The 26,086-nt window shown below is 42.7% G+C and overlaps 1 protein-coding gene across 2 annotated transcripts in view; it reads left to right on the plus strand.

Moving 5' to 3' along the window:
- Nucleotides 1-26,086, plus strand: part of SLC44A1 (solute carrier family 44 member 1) — a 121,894-nt gene that overhangs the window by 62,611 nt on the left and 33,197 nt on the right. For both annotated transcript variants that reach the window (XM_056848540.1, XM_056848539.1), the window contains exons 5-7: nt 4,293-4,386; nt 14,410-14,579; nt 18,146-18,235. In XM_056848540.1, coding sequence (XP_056704518.1) covers nt 4,293-4,386; nt 14,410-14,579; nt 18,146-18,235 — 354 coding nt within the window. The remainder of the gene's footprint in view (nt 1-4,292; nt 4,387-14,409; nt 14,580-18,145; nt 18,236-26,086) is intronic.

Below are 26,086 nucleotides of genomic sequence, written 5' to 3' on the forward strand. Positions count from 1 at the left end.
TTTTGGCAGCTATTACCTCGGCCAGGAGGGTCAGCAACCTCGCGGCCCTCTGCCACTCCCATCTGTTCACTAAGTTCCATGCAGACCGGGTGGTTTTGAAATCAAAGCTTTCTTTTTTGCCCAAGGTGGTTTCCTCTTTCCACCTTTCCCAAGATATCATGCTACCCGTGTTTTTTCCTAACCCATCTTCCAATGTGGAAAGGGCATTACATTCCCTAGATGTCCTTTTCTACCTACAAAGGACCATGGGCTTTAGGGTAGATGATAACCTTTTCATTTGTTTTGGTGGACACCTCAAGGGTCATAGGGCATCCCCCGCAGACTCTGTCAAGGTGGATTACCACAGCCATTACCCTGGCTTATGAGAGAGCACACGTGGACTGCCCAGACATGATCAAAGCGCACTCCACAAGAGCTTACGCTGCCTCCGTCGCCTTTTCGTCTAAAATCGACCTCCGAGATATCTGTCGAGCGGCGACGTGGTCGACCCCTTCTACCTTCATGAAGCACTATGCAATCGACTTGGATTCATCCAGAGAGGCAGCAGTGGGATGTACCGTCTTGCAGTCATTGTTTCGGTGACTTTCCCACACCCACCATCCTGGTAAGCGAGCTTGCTACTCTCTCAATGTGGGACTGCATAGAAGCCACACAGATGCAAAACAGAGTTTCACTTACTGTAACTGTTGTTCATCTGGTGGATCTTCTATGCAGGCACACATCCCTCCCTCCTTCCCCGCTGTGGGACCTCTCCACAATACACATGGTTGGTAGGTTCCGTGGCGGCTGGTTGGAGAACTGGAGGGGTGAGTGCTCCATCCCCCTGGGTCATGTACCTTTGAGGACTATAGGGAGATTTGAAGGCAGTGGTGGGATTGCTGAGTCAGCTGTTGGAAATACATCTGGCAGTTCTGAAATAATCTAATTGGCTTCCAGTTCATTTCTGGGCACAATCCAAAGTGCTGGTTCTCGCATTTATATTAAACATTCTGGGGGCAGGGTACTTAAATGATTGCCTGTTCTCATGAACCTGACTAATAAGAGTTTTTGCAGAGACAGCACTCTGTTGTCTTCACCTTCTGAATTAAGATAGGTGGCTACCTGAGATGGGGCTTTTTCCATTCTGGAGCCTCATATGAATTCCCTGTGTATCTGTTTGCCTGCTATCTGTTCTACTGAGTTTTAGGCATCCTCAGGATGTTTTTGTATTCCTGGGCATGTGTAGCAATATATTTTGTAGTTCTTCCCTTGACAGTTTTTGTTTTTATATTGTTGCTGTTTTATTTTATACTATAAACGTTACATATTTATTTTGTGGCTTGTAAATTTCATTATATGCCGCCTTGTGAACTTTCTGAGAGTGGCATAAAAACCCATTAAGTAAATAAATACTTAATGCATAAAAAATATATATTATACAAATTATGCAATACCTAATTACACAATGCACTTCTGCAACATATGGCTGGTAGCTTTGGTGGTTTTAGTAAAGGATTAGACAAATTCGTGAAGGATAGGTTTATCAGGGGCTGTTAGCTAAGATAGCTAAGTAGAATTTCCATTTTCAGAGACAGTACACCTTGGAATACCAAATGCTGAGGAACAAACGGCACCAGAAAGCTACTGCCAATCATGCATTGCTTTTAAACTTCCCAGAAGCATCTAACCAACCACTGGAAACAGGGTGGATTCTTGATCTGATTTTGCTGGGTCACTCTTACTGTGTAGCATAAGAGATGGCCTACCTTAGTTTTCAGAAGGTCATGTCCATTAACTGTCTTTCAAGGCAGTAGCGGTCTCTTAACTACCTGTTATTACATTGGGCTGTATGAATGTGTCTCCTTTTATGGCAGATAAATCTAATTACAACTGAGAAATAGGAGTATTTTTTTATTAACTGATCTCACAAATCTCCACATTCAGAGGCAGTAAACCTCTGAATGCCTGTGCCAGGAGGTAACATCACGGGAAGGCCTTGGCCTTTATGCCCTGTTGTTGGACTTCCAAAGGAACTGGTTGGCCACTGTGTGAGACAGGATGCTGGACTACACATATGCACTTAACGCTTCCTTATACTGAATCACACCATCAGTCCATGAAGATCAGTATTGCCTGCTCAGACTGGCAGCAGCTCTCCAGGGTTTCAGGGAGAGGTCTTTCAGATCATCTACTGCCTGGTCCTTTTAAACAGCAGATGCCAAGGATTGAACCTGGGACCTTCTGTGTGCCAAGCAGAGGCTTTTCCACTGAGCCACAACCCTGCTCTGATGGACCACTGGTCTGATCCAGCAAGTCTCTTCTTATGTTCTTATGTCTATTATCCTCAGTAAACATAAGTAACCAAAGGCATAATTTCTTGCCTTACTAGCAATATTTCCACCTTAAGATAATACAATGCAGCAAAAAAATGCCTTTGCTCCTAAAAAAATTGATTTTGGTTCCTAACAAGTTAAATGTTTTTTTGTTTTTGCCCTGATATAAATAATCACCATGATAAATGGAGCTGTGGCCACACATTCTGAAGTTACATTTCCAGGGGACTATTCCTATTTAAATATCTTGGCTTCAGCAGTTTTCCTTGCCAGATGAGGTTCTGAAAATAAGGAAATTAAGTCTTTGCTTTCTGGATTTGGCTAGAAGACATGCCTTTAAGAATTGGTTGTAAATGGTGAGGCTTTGTTTTTTTTTGGAAAATGGTGAAATAGAGTTGAGATCAAGATGTCTGCATATCCCGTGCCTCTAGCTTAATCCATGAACTTTACAGCAGCTGTTTTATAGCTATTTCAGTGTAACATATATCATGCAAAGAAGCGAGTGGCTGGTATTTATGTGTAGAAAAAATTGCTACTGTGGCTTCTGGTTTAAGGACAGAGACTTAAATTTGTTAAGATTCAGTATGGCGTCACCTGGACATGAATGTCAAAAAGGGGACAATAATTCCATTTTTATCCATGTAAATTGTGACTATCAAAGCTTAAGTTGTAATTTGAGGCACGGGTATTATCAGTCTGATCCCTCGCATTTTTATGCGTAAGTCCTTCTGATCCTAGTGGTACTGAAGTGTGAATGGGTAAAGGTGCTATGAAGAAATGGACTCTTATAAACTCTTGCATTTCTGCCAGATGATGTGTAGCCCAAAGCCATTATTTCAACAGAAATGCAATTTTGAGAAGCTGTAATGGATACATAAGATGTTTTGGTTTGATATTTCACAGTTCAGCGGTATTCTGTGGGGGGTCCTTGGCAGTGTCCTTCGTAATAGCCTAGAACTGTCTGTATCTTGTCAGTATTGTCATGTTCATTTATACAGACAGTATAAAAAGACTTGGGGAGGGAGGGGGAGATAGAGGAATTTGGAGCAAATTTGTTTTATGCCTGGCTACTTGGAATGGGAGTATCTTCATTCCCTGCTTGTGTTTGCCTTAATGACTATTTATCACAAAGCAAGCCAAACAACCCCCCCCCCAATTTTTCAGATCTTTTCCAAATGCATGGATTGATAGTGCAGGGAAGAAATGGGACTGTTTATCCCGAGAAGTGCAAATGAGATTCCTTAAATAGATTAAATGAACCATAAGCCTTGCAAAGACCCTGCCTACCACCTTGCAGTCTCTTTTGATTCTCTCCTATTTTTCTGTTTCGATACCTAGGATTTAGTCACTTTGGCTATTCAAAAAGGATTTCTTTGCAATATTCTGGGTATAGCTTTTGGGTACTATTAAATTCCCCCCTCCCCCCAGCAGCACAGTATTAAAGATCTGAATTATGAAACTAGTTTTTGAGGCAAAAATCTGCATGAAAATTTATGAAGAGGAGAATGTCATCATGCGGTGACCTTTCTGTGTCATTTTTCTTATGGTGAAGCTTTGCTGTGAAAGCACTCAAAAACTGTCTGAAGAGGAATTTAAATAGCTAAGGCTGCAATCCTAAGGATGCTTTCCTGGGAGTGAGCTCTATTTAATAGTATTCAACTTCCTTCTGAGTACACTTACCTACGTATGTTCCCTCCAGATTGCATTTGATGAGCCATTCTCTACATTACAGCTCTCATGCAGGATATAGTCTCTGGCTGGTGTTTGTAGACGTGGCCCCAAACTACTCTTTAAATTACGTGTTCCTCTCAAGTCCAAAATGAGATACGTACTTTTGCATAAGCTGAACACTGGACTCCAAAGATCTGGTAATGTTGTGGAGGTCTGTGGCTGAAGTTTGCTTTTAATGGCACTGGCATGCTAGGCACTGAACTAATGTCCTTGAATTTGTTTTGTTTTTGTTTCCCCCCATTTAAACAGGTTCCACTCTATGTAACTATGAACTAAAGCCATCTGAATACACTACGGATTCAAGGGCTGCTCAGCTTTGCCCCAAGCTCCCAGTTCCAGAGAGGTAATTGCTATTTTAGAACTTAATTTTGTGTCAAAGCTTAAGTCTTTAATGCCAGGGCAATATCACTTGAGGACCTCGGTATGGTGTCCTGGGGTGTTTTCATAGGGGTTCCCCTCTAACTGCCTCATTTTCTATAAAATTGCTATCCCACATGCACTTCACTGGCAAATATCTTACATATTATGTTATATGAAGGAGTCTCCTGCTTCTAGAACTCAAAGGAGTTTGGTGCTGTTTGGTTATGTGGCTATAAAAGTAGCTTGGGTTTATTGGTGGTTGTATGTGCATGTGAGATTTTTTTTTTCCAGTTGTGATGTCTTCATGTATTGCATTTCACTGTGTTGCACCTGATTGGTTGCTTGGTTTTTGTCTGAATCTTTCTGCTCCAAGTCTCTCAGTCTAGAGAATATGTATGCTGTACTCTAGTTTCCATTGCTTAACTGTGTAATCTACAAGTAACTCATCCTTTCAGCTTTGTGGCTGGTACTCTGTGTTTTCTCAAACATAGGTTAAACGATTCATTGTTTTTTTGAAGCTAACTAATTCACATATATACTTTAAACTAAAGGAATCAGTACTGTCCAAACAACTAATGGTTGGTTAAGTACCATTATGCAAATAGTTGTTAAGCACCATTATGCAAATACTTAATTTTTTATCTTGTTCTTGTTACTATTCCAAAATCTTCAACAGCCTGGATTCTTAAAAAAAAAAATTAAATTAACTGTTTAATTTGCATCTATGGTTCTGTCCTTCATCAGGACAGAAACTTTCTAGAGGTCAAGTGAACATTTTTTTACACCCCATGAAACATGTCAACCTTAAAACTCATTTTAATGCTGATTTAGAAACTTATTTTTAAGTTTGAAGTCCAGTATATGTAATTTGGCCTTTAAATTTAAGGAGGAGGTGCATTTGATAAATTCTTGTCAACTCAGAATTTATTCAACTGTATCTCCACCCTACCCCACCTCCCTTCAGTCCAGCTTATCATTAGTGAGGTGGGGTAGACTTTTTTTCTGCTGCATACGGTACAATTCTAAGCAGAGTTACACCCTTCTTAAGTCCATTGTAGTCAGAAGGTTTAGAGGGGTGTAAATCTGATTTGTATTGCACACATGCAATACACACCCCATTGATACACATGCAATACACACCTCGTTTAAAATACACAATGCCTTTTATGTATTTATTTTTTCTGAACCAAGTGCTCTTGTTCAACTATTCTCGTCTTTTGGAAGAACTTTGGAAATCATTATACATCATTTACTGTTTTAGGCTAGTTTACTAAATATTAGACTTGCTAAATCATATTCCAATGAATTTAGAATTAAAAAAAAAAATCCAATGCAATATTTTCCAGAAACATAACTGCCTAGTATGATCAAACCCTCAGGTTAGTGGGAAGGAAAATAACCACTGCTCTGTTCCTCGCTTCATCATTCAGAGTCATGTTCTGTTGGGCAAGTTTATAGAGGGAGGTTTCAGTTTTCAGAATGTTAAATTCACCTTGCACAGAAAATTAGGCAAACTGCATGTTCTGGACAAGCACTTACAGGATTCAGTTGGATTTGAGGAAACAGATTTGGTAGATAATCAGTTACTTGTAACAATGCCAGGTAGGAAGTTCTCTGTACTAATTGTGAGATTATGTGTTAAGGGGTGGGAGCTAGAAATAGGACTGACAGAGTACAGCTGCTACAAGCGTGAAACTAAGGAGTGGAGAGTGAAAGGCCCTTTCAGCTGTAACCAGCGGATACAGTATTGGAAGCTGAAATACACAATTTTGTTTATTAATTAAAATATTTATAGCCCACCTTTCTTAATGGCTCAAGGGGGGCTTACCAGTCATGGTTAAAGGATTATGGTTTAAAACCAATAAAACAGAACCCCAGATGGCCACCCTCATAAGAAGCCTGCAGTCCACAGCCCATCAGAATCCCTGGTAAATAAAATGGCCTTGCTGTGCCACCTGAAAATTTCTAATTATATTGCTCCCCTCACTTCCTCAGGGAGCCCATTCCACAAAATAGGAACTGCAATGGAAAAGGCTCGGAGTCTGGTTGATGCCAGGCAGGCCACCTTAAGTAGAGCAATAGATAGAAGGTAGCAGCCTGAATACCATAGTGGCCACGCAGGAACATATGGTAGGAGACAGCCTTTTAGATATGTGGGTTTTAGGCTAAGAAAGGGATTTAAATGTCATAACCAGCGCCTTGAGTTGGATTTGGGCACAAACTGGCAGCCAGTGTAGCTGCTTTAAAATGGGCAAATTACATGTTCCCATTGGCTAGTAAATCAGGCAGCTACATTCTGAACCAGCTGCCATTTCTGAGTTTTCTTGAGGAACTGCCAAATGTAGAGCACATTACAGTAATCCACCTCTAAGACTACAAAAGCATGGATTAGGGTGGCAAAACTGAGTCTAGGAGAAAAGCGAGTTGGCAAATTAGGTACAGGTGGTAGAAAACTCCCTCGCCTGCTACACCAACCTGCTTTTCGAACAGCAAGGCTGGGTTCATGAGTACCCCCAAGCTCTTAACCTACTTGCAAAAGCCAACTCCCCTCCATCCAGGGTAAGTGAACCCAATCTCTCGAAGACACCAGCCTTCCCACCCAGCATCACTTCTGCCTTGTCTGGGTTCGGTTTATTCTGCCTTGGCATGACTGGTCTTGCCAAGGGTGTAATTCTGCTTAGGGTGGCACTGGAGGTGTCTAAGCAAACTTAGAATGTTCTTATTTATTTAAGTATTTATACCCCGCTTTTCTCCCAAATGGATCCAGAGTGGCTTGTGTGTATGCGTAAAGTACCGTCAAGGCGCAAGCCGACTTATGGCAACCCCAGCCAGGGGCTTTCAAGGCAAGTGAGAGGCCGAGGTGGTTTGCCATTGTCCTCCTCTGCAGAGTCTTCCTCTGCAGAGCCAGCATGGTGTAGTGGTTAAGAGCGGTGGTTTGGAGTGGTGGACTCTGATCTGAAGAATTGGGTTTGATTCCCCACTCCTCCACATGAGCGGTGGAGGCTAATCTGGTGAATTGGACTTGTTTCCCCACTCCTCCACACAAAGTCAGCTAGGTGACCTTGGGAAAGTCACAGCTCTGTTAGAGCTCTCTCAGCCCCACCCACCTTACAGGGTGTCTGTTGTGGAGAGAGGAAGGGAAGGTGATTGTGAGCCGGTTTGAGTCTCCCTTAAGTGGTAGAGAAAGTCGGCATATAAAAACCAACTCTTCTTCTGGTCTCCCATCCAAGTATTGACCCCTCTTAGCTTCCAAGATCTGACAGGACGGTATACTATGCTCCCTCCCCTTCCCTCAAAGTGGCTTGCAAGAGGAAAAACAATACACAAATAAATCAGAGCACACAAACAAAGTAAAATAAACAAGTGCATATCAGGCTGTTTCTGGACTCATTGGCTGGCTGGATTAAAGACACAGGCTGAAAACCACAGACTAAGAGGTAAAGGGCCAAGAGACATTTGGTTTCTGTCCTTCAGCTTGTGTCCAAAGGCTCACATTTCTGTCCACACCCAAGTTTTATATAAGCAATGCTCATCAAAGATGTTCCCACTCTTCCTCCTTCACTTCCTTCCTGCTTTTCTCTTTTGAGGATGTGAAACTGGAGTCTCCCATGTCAATTTCTGCACACTAAGGCCGAAAACGCACGGGCACTTACTCAGGTTTCTTCCCAGTGTCCTCCCCATTCCAGCCAGGATCAGTTCAAACCTGGCGGGGGGACAATCTTTGCGCAGAACCTCTCTTGATCCATGGCGAGTCAGCGTGCTGATCTGCCCATCAAAACAGAAAACGCCGGAGACACGCACTTCCTGGCCATTCAGCAAAGCCCGCTCCCAGTGGTAATTGGCCGACTCACTGACTCACTGACCAATGACAGCCCTGTGCTCCCACTTTTCAAAAAAATTGGAAACAAAAGGGGGTGAGGTTGCGCAGGGAGGGGTTTGGAGGTGTGCTGGACGTCGTGACGCCGGAATAATAGGCTCCTGTTCATCTGAAGCGAGCCAGGGGTAACGGTTTGGATCCTCAATCGCTAAGACGGGTTCATTTTAGGTCGACACAACGCTCGGCCAGCAGCATCAGAGGTCTCATCCGTTTGCGAGAATTTGGTCTGGCTTGAAAATGGAAAACAGGGAGGAGACTGGGCGGGGACAGGAGTAAGTGCCCGTGCGTTTTCGGCCTAAGTTGCTGTTCTTGGGGTTTCCTCTGGTTTCTTTTGCAATACGACATAGATCACGATGGGTAGCCTTGTTGGTGCGTCTGTAGCAGCAGAAAAGAGCAAAAGTCCCAGTAGCACCTTAAAGACTAACAAAATTTCTGGCAGGGTATGAGCTTTCATGAGTCACAGATCATTTCTTCAGAAGAAGTGAGCTGTTTCTCATGAAAGCTCATACCCTGCCAGAAATTTTAAGGTGCTACTGGGCTCTTGCTCTTTTCTATTGCCATATGACATGTTAAGCACTACAAAAAGGCTGAAGAAATTAAGGTACTTGGGGCCTCCTGGAAGTTCTGCTACTCTTACATATGCGTGAGGCTCTCCATGTCTCCCAGTATTACTTGCCAGAAAAGTTGGCCCAGAGGTCAGTGAGATCCTTACGTGAGCCTTATGTAGCCCTTTTCAAGAATGGACCGCCCCAGAATCCAGGAAAAGGAAAGTTTCATGGAGCAGAATTTTTAGTATTCTTCAGGCGTGTCTCTCTTTTACAGACCCAGGAAATAGTTTTTGTTTTAATATGCCAGTGCTGAGATTCAGCTTCTGTCCTCTTAAACCTTTGTGCATCATGCTGAAAATAAAGAATTGATCTAGTATGCAAGAAGAATGATATACCTGCTCTTGTTTACTGTAAAGTCACCCTTACTGAGTTCTGATCATTATTAAATGAGAAGTCATAGCTGAGAGAATTTTCGGTTCTGTTCAAACATGTAATATCCCTGCATCTAATCAACAATCATTAATAAAAACACAGAGGATTGCTGTAATAAATTTATTATATTGCTTCTTATTAAAGAGGCACACGGCATCTTGTACCTCCCTGAGTCAAAGCTACTAAAATAGAAATTGGGCTCATGTGCTAGATTCTCATGATTCTCAAGAGTCCCATTTATTCCAAGACATCATGTAGTAACCGCTGACCTCATTTTTTTATTCATTATAGCAAAGTTAATTTTTTGTCTCCTACTCATAAAACCAGGTAGTTTCAGATGTGCATGATAATCATTGTCTTCAGCAGAAGGTAGCCTAATACAATAACTAACTGCATTAAAATTGGGGAGAAATAGAAAAAACAAGGCAAGCTCTAGGGAAGGGGCTGTGGCTCAGTGGTAGAGCATCTGCTTGGCATTCAGACGGTCCCAGGTTCAATTCCCGGCATCTCCAGTTAAAGGAACTGGGCAGGTAGGTGATGTGAAAGACCTCTGCCTGAGACCCTGGAGAGCCGCTGCTGGTCTGAGTAGACAATACTGACTTTGATGGACCAAGGGTCTGATTCAGTATAAGGCAGCTTCCACCCACCCTGATTGCATTAGGATTTTGCCTGTCTGAAAGGAAAATGTCAAAGATTTTAGGACCTATGAAACGACTTCCAACAGCCATGGGGGGCTTTGGATAGGTGTGTTCACTATCAACAGTATCGCCCCACCCCCACTACATTGCAAAACTGCTTTTGAAACAGAAGGGATTTGGAATGGGTGGGGTCTGGCGATATCAACCTCCAGGTGGCACCTGGAGATCTCCCGCTGTTACAGTTGATTTCCAGATGACCAAGATCAGTTCCCCTGGAGAAAATGGCTGCTTTGCGGGGATGGACTTTATGACATTATACCCTGCTGAGGTACCTCCCCTCCCCAGTCTCCACTCCCAAAATCTCCAGGTATTTCCCAACCCAGAACTGGCAACCCTAATGGGGTCAGATGCTTGAAGAAAACAAGTCCTAAATTCCACTGGACTGGCACAAGCCCATTGCACAATCTTAGGCAGCTGGTTGGATCCTGGCTTTTATTTTACATAAATTTGGCATTAAAATGCAGGGAGCTGAAAAGCACGATGGTTTTCATGGCCTGCTAGTAAATGACTCTGCATAGGAATAGAAGATTTCTTTATTAGGTGTTCTAGAGATTATGAGGAACTAGTTTTGAAATTAATAGATGGGGAGTATAAAAAGATGCCTGTTTTGCATCTTATTTTTGAGGTAGTAACTCCTGTTGTGGTATCAAAAGGGACAAATGTAATCTGTTTAGGTTTGGGACAGAAGCCTCTCTCAAAGATAGGGACAAATTTTCCAGCAATGGAAATAGTTAATATTTGCTGGAAAGGCAGAACAATTAACTCCATCTTTAATTCAGTATCCACAATTGACACAGAAAAAAATCTAAGTTTATGCTTGAAAACCTTCCTTCCCTCTCTTTGACTTCAGTGGGTTTTTATGAGTTTTGTGTCAAAAGTCTTATGTGTTATATGTTCATATGTTGCTTTCTACAAACAATACCTTGTATTTGGGGAAGACATAATGGCTTTTTTCTCAACAGTGGAGTATTTTACTTTAGCGTGCTGTCAGCGGGATTCCAGGCATAAGGACCCACCACACCCAGATCCTAGTCACTTTATGTGGAATTAAGGATTCCTGCTGAGTACTCAGGTGCCCTAAAAAGCTCCCTATTGATTGATTGAATATATAGTACTTTATTAAAAAAAACCTCAAAGTGGTTTTAATGCTCCAAAGCACCTTGTCAGCCTGCATGTGTCCAGAAGCTCAGTTTACTTTCCGAGCTAGAAAAGAATCGGGGAGTGGGCGCTTGGTTCGTATTGCAACTGAGCATTATGAGCTGGAAAATTCATGATTACGGACTTTTGGCAACATCAGAACTTTCAGCTGCGCGTTGAATATTTCCCTGAAGTCTGGTTGCCACCCTGCAGATGGGGCCTGGAGATCCCCAAGAATTACAGCCGATCTCTGGAGTACAGAGGTCAGCTCCCCTGGAGAAAAATGGCTGCTTTGGAAGGTGGATCTGATGATGTTATACCTAGGTTTGCCAAGCTCCAGGTAGCAGCAGGAGATCTCCTGCTGTTACAACTGATCTCCAGCCGATAGAGATCAGTTCACCTGGAGAAAATGGCTGCTTTGGTAATTGGACTTTATGGCATTGGAGTCCCTCCCCAAATCTACCCCTCTTGAGGCCCCGCCACAACAACCTCCCACTGGTGGTGAAGAGGGAACTGGCAACCCTAGTTATACCCCTTCTGAGGGCACCCCATAAGCCCCGCCCTCAGGTGCCACAGCCAAATCTCTAGGAATTTCCCAACCCAGAGTTTATTTTGTTTTACCAAATTTATATCCTGCCTTTCTGCCCTCACAAGGGTGACCAGATACTAGACACATCATGTGGAATTAAGTAACCATGCTGAATACTAAAGTCAGATGGCAACCCTCCCCTGAAAATACACTAATGAGTGAAGGTCAATATGCAGAAAGGTTTTCTTAGGTGGAAGAACATTTGATCAGGCTCTTCTGTCACCTGTAACCTGAAGTTTCACAGACCAGGAATAGTTTTATTATGTCATTAGACCTCTTAGCTTTCTTTTCCAAGGTGTCTGAATATTCAAGGACACTGTGTGCCTTGGAAGTGTGCCTTAAAGTCTAAAACAGCTTGTCAAGTATGTAAAAGTGTAGATTAAAAAACATTTTCTAGATTTAGCAAGTTATGAGTTCCTTTCAATTTGGGCTACTAATTATTCAATAACTCTCTGTAGGTAATTCTCTTTAGAGTGTTGGGTCTTTGTAAGTGATAAATAATACATGGAAAAGGGAGGTTGAAGTCAGCAGCTTCTATCCTGCATCCTTGAAGTGAAGGTTTTAGCATTTTAGAAAATTCTAATTAGAACAAGTTCAGACTTCCCCTCTCTGACTAAAAATTGATGACCCTGCAGGCATTATATACCCTGTTTGTCTTAGCCTTAGTGAACCTGACAAGTATGACTGTGGGAACTGATTTTGAGAGAGAATAACCTAGAGGTTAAAGAAAATGCCTTTGGAATAGAAAAAAGTGATTTTATTCATTGGCTCCAATTAGAAAGATGAGTGTCTGGTGCATCAAAATGTAAAAAAGGTTCTCTCTGAGCAAAAGAGAATTAAAAAATAGACAGGCTTGACAGTCTAGTATAAGTGTTGGCAGCAGCAATGCTGCCTATTGAGCAACCCAACAGGCAGTTGTGGTTAAATCTGCAAAGTATAATTCCTATGTCTAGAATTTGGGTATGGGATAGTTCCAGGAATGAAAACAACTAACTGATATTTCTTTCTTTCTGAGGGGGCTCAAAGCAGAAAGTGGGAGGTACCACTCTGACCGCTTACTTACCAGTACTCTGTACTGGCCTAATCTCAGCCCTGGATTACTCCTGGCAAAAGTTAAAGGTAGAGAAGAATGTGCTTGGGAAGGCAGCCCCCGTGCTGCTCTCTTGGAAATATTGGACAGTTGTTCAGATAGAGCAGTGCCTTAAACCAACAACACATGCTGTAATTAAGAGAGCCAGCGTGGTATTGTGGTTAAGAGCGGTGGTTTGGAGCGGTGGACTCTGATCTGGAGAACTGGGTTTGATTCCCCACTCCTCCACATGAGCAGCAGAGGCTAATCTGGTGAATGGGATTTGTTTCCCCACTCCTACACATGAAGCCAGCTGGGTGACCTTGGGCTAGTCGCACTCTCTCAGCCCCACCTACCTCAAAGGGTATGTGTTGTGGGGAGGGGAAGGGAAGGAGAATTGTAAGCCAGTTTGATTCTTCCTTAAGTGGTAGAGAAAGTTGGCATATAAAAACCAATTTTTTTTTCTAATTAGCCAAGGTAGGTCAGAATATGTTCACAGCTGGTGTGATATAGCGGTTAGCATTCTGAACTATGACCGGAAATACCTGTGTTAAAATCCTCCCTTAAGCCATGAATCTTACTGACTGACCTTTGAGCCAATTTCTTTCTTAGCCTAACCTAGTTCTTAGTGCAATTAGAATAGAATAGAGGAGAACCATGGATACTGCCCTGACCTCCTGGGTGGAGGGGTTAGATAAAATGCAGTCAAATAGATAAGAGTCAACCATCAAAATGGAACTAATGTTGAGAAAGTCTACTCTTGGAATCCTTATTTGACTATAAACTGGTTGTTGTTGTTTTTTTAGTTTTATCACAATTGCTTCTTGGTAACCTTTCAGTATAAAACTTGGCTGCTCTGTTTAAGTCAGGGAGAACATTTTTGAAATCAGTCTGCAATTGGCTTATCCTCTGTGACTAGGATTTTAAGGCTGTGCACAGTATTCGATGTGTGCGTCAAGACTTTTCTGGGGGGGGGGGAATCCCTCTTTCCACCTCAGCTTCCCCCACCCCCAAAGCTGCACGGAAATCGGGAGACCCATGGCAACAGCGTTCAGTTATTGCGTGAGGAGCAATAGCTGGAAATCAGCAACCATTCAGTGTCACATACAAGGATCTTCTTGGATCCTGGCATGCACAGTACCATCATGTCTGTTGAATCCTGTTGTTTGTAAGGAGAGCCAAGCAAGCAGCAGCCTTGTGTCAGTTACATCCATAAGTTTTAGAAGTCTGCTTGCTAGAGGCTCACCATTGCTGCAAGTCTGAATACCTTTTGGAAATACCTCAAGACCTCTCCGTCGTAGACAAATATGCCTTGTCTAGTGATACGTTGAATTAGTGGAGTATTTTCAAATTGTGTGTGTTGGGGTGAATGTGGGCTGTTCTGGTTTGTTTTTGAGATGGTGGTGGGGGGGAGACATCAAAACGTGCACTCCACCCTCTTTTTTCTCAGAGTATCTTGATTTTTAAGGATTGCATCATGACCCATTACAGCCATCCTCATCTATAGCAGCACGTTTATGTTAATCTTGCAACTCCAGACTAGAGTGTTATGAGGGTGGAGTGTACTGCATCAATTCACCTTCCATTTGTGTGTTGATGTGGCATTTATATTACATAGGAGTAATTTTTTTCTGATTTTTTTTCTTGTATCACCAGTGCACCTATTCCATTCTTCCATCGCTGTGCTCCTGTGAACATTTCCTGCTATGCCAAGTTTGCAGAGGCCCTGATCACCTTTGTCAGTGACAGTAGTGTCTTGCACAGGCTGATTAGTGGAGTAATGACCTGCAGAGAGATTATATTGGGACTTTGCTTGTTATCACTAGGTAATTGTTTTTCTCATTACTAGCTATTTATAATAGTACTGCAACAGGAGAATGTGAACACGTTCTGTCCCCACAATATGAAAACACAGTATGTTCAGTATTAAGCTTGTTAGGAAACTATTTCTAATTTTATATTTCCTATCCAGCAGCTGCATTAAATGTGTTTTTAAAAATGTGTGTGCATTGACTTTTTCTCCTTATGCTTAACTGATGTGGGGATCTGAACGCCATTCAGTCTCACTGCCAAATTAAATCTCTACACCTTCTGCTTCCCTTTAAAACAAGCCAAACCAGCCCATGGTATATGTAAGCCTTGTATATAAGCTTCTCAGTATGCTTTCTCCGTTAATTTGGGTTGTCATTGCTAAGGGAACATGGATAGTTCAATCTTCAGGGATTTGCATCAAAAGTAGATCTGCCAACCAGTTCAAAGAATCTTAGTTGGTTAATCATCTGCTTTTAACTGATTAAAACAAAATGGTCTCAAGACATAAGAAGCCATAAGCTAAACAGGTCTTGGCCTGTAAGCTGCCTGGATGGGCGAGACCACATAAAACTTCTCCAGGCTTTTCAAAGGAAGAGCAAGGTGTGCCATTAAAAATAAATAGGTTACATTTAATTTGTACATTAAAATTTGTACATAATCACAACATTACATGTTTTATGAAGGAAGCGGTAAGACAATAAAAAGCTGTTCTTTGTTAGAAGAAAAGGTCCATCTTTAGTATGTGTTCATTTCTATTACACAAATGAACCAAAACCTAATTTTAAAAAATTAACAAGCTTGTCTTTAACTTTTTAACCCCACCAATGGAAATTTACTCAGACAAATACAAATTTGAACAGAACAACACTGGGGGAGCAAAATAGCACCCCCCATTCTCTTGACAGCCTGGCCAGTGCTCCCAAATTTGCTGTATTGTCACAGTGAAGCAACCATAGAGCAATAAAACAGATTGTCTCCTTCCAGATGTACACAAGAATGTGCATCCAAGAGTGCATGTTGTCAGCCTGCATACTCTACTGGGCTCCCAGCGGGATGCAGAGTCAAGTGCACATTCCAATGCCAGATCAGGACTTCAGAGTAAGGCCACGTAACACCACTTTCCTTCTCTGAGGTCAGCATCTAGTCGATTTGCATTGGTTTTGTGACTCCATGACATTGTTTACATGTACTGAAGGAGAAATGAGCAGCCCTGTTAAAAGTTAAAGAATGCTGCTGACATTGTAGCAGATTGGGGGAGCAATGACTGCAACAGACATAAAAAAGACATAAAAGTCTAAAGTAGGATTTTTTAATATCCTCTTTGCATCCCTCAAAAGCATGCTTTTTGTGTCAAAGTGTAAAAATTCAGTAGCTATCTAATTAAAATTAACCACAGATACTTAAATGAATTTAGAAGTTTCAGATTTAGTTCAGATCTTGTTAGTTTTATGAGAGGAGTTTGTCATTAATTTAAATGTCATAGCAGGTTAAATAAGAGCTGCCTCTTTAATAAATTCTTACACTGTTGTATCTCCCAGGCAGAGAATTGAGACAAACAATTTAAAATGCAGTTTATGAATTTATTTTTTATCAAACCAGACTTCCATTTGACTTACTAGGTGACAAGTGTTTGGGCATGAATTAATCCTAATGTTTGATCTCTGCCAGCATTCAGGGGCAACAGGTCCTAAATAATAAAAACTAAGTAAAAGGTTCCTTCAGCATTTCTACAAATTCTACACATTTTGATAGTGTATTAGCCAGTCTCTTTTTATATGGAACAAGAGACGAGACAATGAAAAGTTCTGTTAGTTTGGTTTTCACTTATTGCCTGTTCCAGCACCCACTGCACCATAGGCAATTGTATTTTTTTGTTCGTTGATAACATTAGGATTCATAGATAGCTTTATGAAGCACCATTATTGGAGTAGCAGTAGAACAGTAGAACTTACATAGTCAACTTGGTTATGAAGTTGATATTGCATAAACATTTGATCCTTGCTGATAAATACTGCTTGGTCAATTCGACAGAATTAATTATGTTGTGAATTTGTTGTGAACATGTTCAACAGCAGCATACCTTGTTCAGCTGTGCTGAACACAGGCGAGCCAATCACCCTCTCTGTTTGAGCAAGGAGCAATTGGCTTGTTTTCAACCTCCACCCTGAACTGTCAGGTTGGGTTGCTGAGAAGAGGAGCAGACTGCTCTTGTCCTCTGCAGCTCAAGCAGTTTCAGGCGGTAGTTGAGAGAGCAGCAGATTTCTTTTCCCCACCAGCTGTCTGCTTGGGCTGCAGAGAATAAGAACAGATTGCCCCTATTCTCTGCAGACTCATTCTGTCAGTTAGTGTGGAGAGAAGTTCCCCAGCTGGAGATCAGACACTGACTCCCAACTGATTCCTCCTCAGCTGCCAGTTGAGTTCTGATCGTTGTATATAGCCTGTTTCTGCAAAAAAAAAAATGTGAGCAGGTTGTAAACAGCTTTATGGCCTGTTGATTAATCAGCTGCCTGATTGCTGCTGTCAAACAGGATGCTAGCCGTACCAGGTGTTGGAGCATCCCTAGGCAAACTTCCTTCCCTTTCACCTAAAAGTCTTCTCCAAATTTTCACACCTTTATATATTTTACAGTGAACAGAAAATCAACTTCCAGAGTGTGGGTGAAGGTTAGCATTCACGTGTGAAAACTGACACCCAAAATGAATGTCATGAGGTCCAAAAACAACTATTTCCCCAGTTTTTTAGTATTCATTTAGTATTTTCAGAATTACTTTAATGTTGTTGATGTTCACCAGCTATCTGTGAGTTTTCAGACACTTTATAATGGCATGCATGTGCACACACACATATACACAATAACTTTCATTCAATTAAACTTCAAGGAGCATTTCTGTATAATGTGATCAGCCAAGTTCACTCAGAAAGTAATATCTTCTCCTACTTGCACACTCCTGAAGCAATTTGAAGCTTTTCCAAACCAGTTAAGTTTATAGTGGGCATCTTGTCTATGATGCAATGTGAGTGCTAAACAGTTGAGATTGTAGAGTTCCAAATAATAGAATGGCATAAAAGACTGTTTAAAAAAAACCTTATTAAATGGTTTCTTGTGAATAAGGCAGGTAAAGATTAAGTAGTATGTGTTTCTTGTCATAATTTTAACATCTTAATTCATTCTCATCATGATAATTATGCTTGCCAAGCATGCATCGTCTGCATGCAACTCTTGGGTTGTGCTCACCATGAGTTGTGCAATGTGTATTCAACTCATGAAAAGAAACTCGCCATTCTAACATGTTGCATTTGTTCTCTCATTATATACTGTGTCTACATCTGAGTGTTCATATCTTGGTGTATAAATGTTCATATAGGGTTCGTTTTATTTAACTGGCAAGTCACAAATTTGAATATAATGCAACTTAGCCTGTACGTTTTTGAGTAAAGTACTTGTAGTGAATGCAGAAACATCACTAATGTATTAGTGAGTTGTTTCAGGGGAAGTCCTTTATATTACTTTCATATGTTTTTCATAGCAATTTCTTCTTTAAATAAATGATCCTTTTTATTCTCATTTGCTTCTTTGCAGTGCTTTCCATGATCATGATGGTGATAATCAGATACATTTCAAGAGTAGTTGTTTGGATCTTAACTATTCTTGTTGTTCTGGGATCGCTCGGTAAGTTGTTGAAAATTTATTATTACGGTCCTTAGACCAAACCTAAAATGTTTGCGGTAAGTTGTTAAAGTTAATCATGTTCCTCCAGGGGTATGGGCAGGGGCTTAAATATCTGATCTCCCAGTTTCCCGTCACACCCTAAAAATCAGGAGTCATTTTTTGCTGTAGCAATTTGTTATTGCTGTTTCACCTTGTATTATTCTCAAGGCTATCTTCCATGGTAGCTGATTTTTTTGCTTAAGAGAACTGAAAATAGATCAGATAAATAGATCAGATAAAGTCTTCAGCTTGGTGATCTTGGGCCCATGTGCTGTTCTGATTGCTCATGATAGTACAGGAGGAAAGGACAGTATCTTTCATCCTTAGAGGATACCCTTATGATCACTGATAGCATTCGAGGATTGCTTGAACCCCTAACAAGAAGTTGGTACAGATGGCCTTTTATTGTTCCCAGAAATGAAGATCTATCCAGATGGTACTAAGAACTGGGCTAGGCATTGCTCCCCATGGGTCTCAGCACCCTGTACCCCTGGAAGTATAATTTGGAAGAACTCACTGTATGCATTAGGGCTGTCACGTTGTGAGTATCCCCTTCACTATTCACATGATGGGCTGGCATCCATAACTGTTGGCAGAGTAGGCTAAGTACGCAGAGAAAGGTCAGACGCACTGATCAAAGATCAAGTTGCCTTTATTGAGGGAATTACATTTTAGGATAGGAAAGCTGACAGACAGAGCCTAGAATCATAGAGTTGGAAGGGACCACCAGGGCCATCAAGTCCAACCCCCTGCACAATGCAGGAAATTCACAACTACCTCCTCCCTCCACACCCCTAGTGACCAGAAGATGGCCAAGATGCCCTCCCTCTCATCATCTGCCTAAGGTCACAGAATCAGCATTGCTGACAGATGGCCATCTAACCTCTTCTTATAAACCTCCAGGGAAGGAGAGCTTACCGCCTCCCGAGGAAGCCTGTTCCACTGAGGAACCGCTCTAACTATTAGAAAATTCTTCCTAATGTCTAGACGGAAATTCTTTTGATTTAATTTCAACCCATTGGTTCTGGTCCGACCTTCTTGAGCAACAGAAAACAACTTGGCACCCTCCTCCATATGACAGCCCTTCAAGTACTTGAACATGGTTATCATATCCCCTCTCAGTCTTCTCCTCTTCAGGCTAAACATACCCAGCTCCTTCAACCTTTCCTCATAAGACTTGGTCTCCAGACCCCTCACCATCTTTGTTTCCCTTCTCTGGACACGTTCCAGCTTGTCTACATCTTTCTTAAATTGCGGTGCCCAAAACTGAACACAGTACTCTAGTTGAGGTCTAACCAGAGCAGAGTAAAGCGATACCATCACTTCGCGTGATCTGGACACTATACTTCTGTTGATGCAAAACTGCATTTGCCTTTTTAGTTACAGCATCACACTGCTGACTCATGTTCAGTGTTTGGTCTACTAAGACCCCAAGATCCTTTTCACACACACTACTGCTCAAACAAGTCTCCCCCATCCTATAATTATGCATTTAATTTTTCCTACCTAACTGCAGAACTTTACATTTGTCTTTGTTGAAGTGCATTTTATTAGTTCTAGCCCATTTCTCCAGCCTGTCAATATCATCCTGCATCTTGGCTCTGTCTTCTACCGTATTTGCTACCCCTCCCAATTTAGTATCATCTGCAAATTTAATAAGCATCCCCTCTATTCCTTCATCCAAATCATTTATAAAGATGTTGAACAACTCAGGGCCCAGCACAGATCCCTGAGGAACTCCACTAGTCACTTCTCTCCAAGTCAGGGGTGGGGAACCTTTTTTCTGCTAAGGGCCATTTGGATATTTATAACATCATTTGCGGGCCGCACATTCTGGCCCTGCCCCCTTTAACCCCTCCATTGTCGCCACTTGTGATGCATGACAGTACCTCACATCTTGTAGTGCAGAGGAAATACGTTTCTCCACAGACCAGGTGGGAAAGGGTTAACATAGTTTCTTGGGTGGTCCTAGCAGCTCCATAGCTAATGACTCTTCTGCAAGGGGGAAAGAAGATTTCTTTTCTCGGCAAAACAAACATCCACCTTGAATAGAGGCTATTCCTGGCCGCGGGAGGGGGCGGATCGCCAGTCTTAGATCCTTAGAGCTAGAGATCTGCCAGGACCCACGAAGGGCCAGACCAAATGATTTTGCGGGCCTTATACGGCCCCCGGGCCTGACGTTCCCCACCCCTGCTCCAAGTGGACGAGGAACCATTAACTAGCACTCTTTGGGTACGATCTGTCAACCAGTTGCAGATCCATCTAACAATAATAGGATCTAACCCACATTTTCCCAATTTGTCAACTAGACTACTATGTGGAACCTTATCAAAAGCCTTACTGAAATCTAGATAAACTATGTCTACAGCATTCCCCTGATCCAGCAAGGTAGTAACTTTCTCAAAAAAGGAGATAAGATTAGTCTGACATGACTTATTCTTGAGAAACCCATGCTGGCTCTTAGTGATCAGATCCATCCTTTCTAAATGCTCAAGGACGGACTGTTTGATGATTTGTTCGAACACTTTTCCTGGTATAGAAGTCAAGCTGATGGGTCAGTAGTTACCTGGATCCTCCTTTTTCCCCTTCTTGAAGATGGGACCACATTTGCCAGCCTCCAATCTTCTGGCACCTCACCTGTTTGCCAAGACTTTTCAAAAATAATGGACAGAGGTTCCGAAATTATATCTGCAAGTTCTTTGAGTACCCTTGGGTGCAATTCATCTGGTCCAGAGGATTTTGTTTCATTTAAAGAAACCAGGTGTTTGTGCACTACCCCAATGCCAATTCTAGGCTGCAAATCCCTTCCCTCATCACATGTTCTGTTTATGCCACGTTGAGCACCACTTCCCTCATGAGAAAAAACTGAGGAAAAGTAGGAATTGAGGAGTTCTGCCCTCTCTTCATCTCCTGTTACAATTTCACTTTCCGGTCCACGCAATGGGCTTATCTTGTCCTTGTTCTTACTCTTACTCTGTACATAGGAAAAGAACCCTTTTTTGTTGCGTTTAGCATCTCTCGCTAGCCTAAGTTCATACTGAGCTTTAGCTTTCCTAACACTCTCCCTACAAGCACTAGTTATTTGCTTATATTCCTCTTTGGTTATAAGGCCTTCCTTCCACTTCCTAAACTCTTTAAAAAGCTGTTTATGGAGCCACCCTGGCCTCTTTAGGCTCCTCCCATTTTTCCTTCTCATAGGAATGGTTTGGGATTGCGCCTTCAGTATTTTATTTTTAAGAAACGCCCACCCTTCTTGAACTCCCTTCTCCTTAAGTATTTCTGACCATAGGATTCTACCTACCATAAGTTTAAGTTTGTTAAAATTTGCTCTTTTGAAGTCCAACCTATATGTCTGACTACGCACAGGTTTTCCTCTCCCCAAGATTGTAAATTCCAAGAGTACGTGGTCACTACTACCCAAGGTGCCTACTACTTTAACCTCATCGACCAGTTCTTCCCTGTTGGTGAGAATCAAGTCTAAGATAGCAGACCCCCTTGTTTCCCTGTCCACCTTCTGGAATAGGAAGTTGTCAGCAAGACAAGTCAGGAATTTATTGGATCTTGCATTTTTAGCAGCGTTGGACTTCCAACAGATATCCGGGTAATTAAAATCTCCCATGACCACCATGTCCCGTCTCTTTGAGAACTTTGTGATCTGGTCTAGGAGCATCCCATCCAAGTCCTCTGCCTGGTTTGGCGGTCGATAGCAGACCCCCACGAGAATATCACTATTATTTCTTATTCCTTTTATGTTTACCCATAGAGTCTCGACTGCACTACCATGCTCAGATTCATATACTGTAGCAGTCTATCTAGCTAAGGAGGGAGAGAGAGGGTAGAAAGACTTCAGAGAAGGAGGAAATTGTTCCCTAAGAATATCAGTCTAAGTCAAGAGGTGTGAAAAAAGGTGGAAAGGTCTCTAACCTTACAGCCCTAACTAGCTGACCACTTGCCTTCCCCCTGCTGGGTGGTCTTCTCTGTTCCTTTGCATGCTGGACATTGCAACTCTTCCAAAGATAACTACAGTCGACTGCAAGTATCTCTGGTCTTCTGGTGAGCAAAATGCCCATCATCAGCCAGATTTGTTCCCTTTCTCTCTCATTTACATTGAGGTATAGCGAAGGTAAACAATAATAGGAGTTTCTTCTGAGCAGCGGAAGAGAATCTTGATCTTTAACTTAACCCCAGTCTGTGCACTGCAAATGACTGAAGACTGTGCCTCTCTCCCAAGCCCTCTGTGTGTGTCTGAGGGCTGTGTAGAGGGGAGAGGGGAATGTGAGCTAGCATTTCAGAATGTTTCTTCTATTTTCCAGCTTCAGAATTGTTTCCTCCTTTTTTCATTCCAGTCCTTCATGGATGGTTTGCAATTTGGAAAGTCTTACTCAGCAGTATCAGGCAAGTCTACCTTCTCCAAGCCACATTTCAGCTCCCAACAGTCCAAATAGTCAGAAGCTTCAAAATAGAGCCTTTGACTCTGATCCTCTCCTCACACCACCTACTGTCCCATACCTTTGTCAACATCATTTTGCAGTGAAAGACTGTGACCAACAAAACATTGGTCCTGAAGCTATTATCAAACAGGGATATGCAATGGCTTGTTTTGCTTTCACTATCTAAAGACACTTCCCCCAATTCCAGATTCCTCCTGGAGTCTGACTTCCTCCTGGAAAAAGAGATGATAGAAGCAGTACCACCCTCCCAAATGAGTATGCTTCTACTCTTAGCGTTTTACCATTCTGAAGAAAGCTAGAAGACTTTGTCCCATACTCAACCTCAGGGATGTCAGCTCCCATACTCAACCTCAGGGATGTCAGCTCCATCATTTGACTTTAAAATGTTCAGAACAGTAACCCTGCAAATCTGTACTGCCTTATCTAACCGTGGGAGCGTGGTTCACTTCTAATTACCTTTAAGGCCCCTTAGTTCCACATCTCAATTCAGCCTCAGTATTGCAAAGTATTGGTGTAGGAAATGTATGGAAGGGGCTGTGGCTCAGTGGTAGAGCCTTTGCTTGCATGCAGAAGGTCCCAGGTTCAATCCCCGGCATCTCCAGTTAAAGGTACTAGGCAAGTAGGTGATGTGAAAGACCTCAGCCTGAGACCCTGGAGAGCCGCTGCCAGTCAGACAGTACTGACTTTGATGGACCGAGGTTCTGATTCAGTATAAGGCAGCTTCATGTGTTGTACACTACCAGTACAAGTTACTACTTTTGGCCCCTCCACAGTCCTAAGAGTCCTCACCAAAAGCATGGCAGTTACTGTGGCACAACTTTGGAATCTGGGCATCACCTCCTTTCCCTTCGTGGATGACTGACTCCTAACAGTTATCTCTCATCTCACCCTCTTCATCATCACTCTGTAGTTCCTACATACATTGGGCCTATGTGTCAATGCGGATAAGACTCATCCATATTTATTCATTAAATTTCTAACCTGCCCTCCCTGGCCAAGACCAGGCTCAGGGCAGGTAACCACATCAAAATCACAATATTTATACAGCAATAAAACATCTAAAACCATAAAGTACAGTCTCATAAATGATTAACAACAGATGGCACATCAATTAATACAGTGCCTGCTGTAGCATAGTAAATGCCAGAGCCAAGATGGCAGATGGCCCCCCTATAAAACCAGTTATAAAAGTAAGGGGAGGGAAGTGGGGAGGCCAGCATTAATACCGTCTGTGGCTGCCCTCAGTTGTAGGCCTGGCAGAATAGCTCTGTCTTACAGGCCCTGAGGAACTCTTTCAGGTCCCACAGAGCCCTGATGTTACTAGGCAGAACATTCCACCAGGCCGGACCCAGGGCCTACCATGACTCTACGGTTTGGTTGGGTAGTGCTCAGCCACCTCTTTCAAATACACCTTTATTACCTCCCGGACCCAGTCAGCCAGCCCAGCCTGGTATGACACTTAGCCGTTAGGAGCAAGGGGCAAGACTGGCTGAGGTGGGCTGCACACCCCAAAGCACCTTGTGCACTCTGTCAGGCCTCACCAACTGAAAGTCACCCATACAACTAAGACCAAACAGTGCTCAGGGGCTGTGCAGTTGGCCTGTCCTGGAGGGGGTTGCAGTCCCCCTGAAGGAGCATGTTCATAGTTTGGGGGGTGCAACTGGATCCTGGCCGACGGCTGGAGGCTCAGGTCTTCTCCGTGGCACGTAGCTCCTTTTATCAGCTACGGTGTTTAGCCAGCTACGGTCCTTCCTTGAAAAGAATGATTTGGCCACAGTGATTCATGCTGTGACCACACCAAGTTAAATTACTGTAATACATGTTGCATGGGGTTGCTTTTGAATGCTGTTCGGAAACCCGTTGGTTCAAAATCTGTCAGCCAGGCTACTGTCAGGGATGGTTTTAGGGACTGTATCACTCCTCTGTTGCAAGATCTGCACTGGTGCCCATCTGTTTTTGGGCACAATTTACAGTGCTGGTTCTTACCTTTGAATCCCCAAATGGCTTGGTGCCAGGGCACCTGAAGGGCTTCCTCCTCCCTTACTATCCTGCCTGCCAGTTGAGATCTGCCTCTCAAGTTGTGCTTTCTGTGCTTTTCTCTTCAGCGGTGAGGTGGGTGACAAAAAGAAGCAGGGCATTTTCTGTGGTGGCACCTCACTTTTAGAACGCCTTCCCCCTTGAGGCTTTACTTCCTTTTAGGTGCTAGGCTAAAGCACATCTCTTTACCCAGGCTTTTAATAAGGGTTTTAATCTCATTGGCTTTTGAATGCTTCTGATTGATGGATAGGTTTATGCTGCTTATGTCCACTGGCTTGTTTTTAATGGCTTGGGTTTTTTTTATTCTGTGTTTTTTAATTATAAGCAGATTTCTGAAGAGGTGGCATAGAAATATTCTAAATAAATAAATGGCACTGAGGGCATTTCTGTTTCTGGACAGTGCTCGCAGACTGTCCTCTGTGTTAATGCAACATGCTCTCCAGCCAGATATTGTTGTCCAGAGACTCTTATTGCTCACAGGCCCTATTGATTGTAGTTGTAGAGCATGCTGAACTTTGCATGAGGTCAATACAAGTATGGGTCAGTTGCATCTACAGTTCACTGGAAGATGCCCAAGATATGTTCCTGTGCCTTCTGTCACCCATTTGCAGGAGTCCAGCATAGGGGACATCCCTTCATCATCGCCAACTGTGAACACCCTTTGCCCCTACTCCCCACAGGTGACCCTATAGCACATTACCAGGTGGGGTGCTGTGCCCATTGTGTTCATCATAACCTTGGTCAGCCTTGCTTGGAGAAGGAAAGATTGTTCCACATTGACTCTTTGGAGCTTGTTGAGGTCTACATGCCTTTCCTCCAAATCTGCAGGACTGGATAGTAGAGGTAGCCACTGACAACATGGGTCCCAAATATTATATCAACTAGCAAGGGGGCATAGCCTCTGTGACTCTGTCCTCCCTCGCCTGGAACTTCTAGGAGAGATTAACTGGGTAACACCTCACACATTGTGTAAACAACTTGCCAGCAAAGACAACATCTTTCCTGACTCCCTCAGTCACCCTTGAATTGCCTCCAGCCCATTTTCCTCAGGTGGGTTTGGTCTGACATTGATGTTTGCCTCATCGAATTAGCAGTGCTGAAGCTTCTTCAACAGAGCTGGAACAAGACACCTCTCCATGAGCAATGTCTTCCAGGTCAGGTGGACACCATCTTTTTTCAACATCCCTCCTGTTCAACTCATCACTAAGGTGGTCAACAAAATAGCCTGGGAAGGCACTAACTACGTTCTGATCACCCCCTCCTGACCAAGGAAAACTTGGTTTACCAAGGTCTTTCTACTTGTCTAGGATTGTTACATTTCCCC

Source organism: Euleptes europaea, chromosome 4 (genome assembly GCF_029931775.1).
Source record: "Euleptes europaea isolate rEulEur1 chromosome 4, rEulEur1.hap1, whole genome shotgun sequence".
NCBI lineage: Eukaryota > Metazoa > Chordata > Lepidosauria > Squamata > Sphaerodactylidae > Euleptes > Euleptes europaea.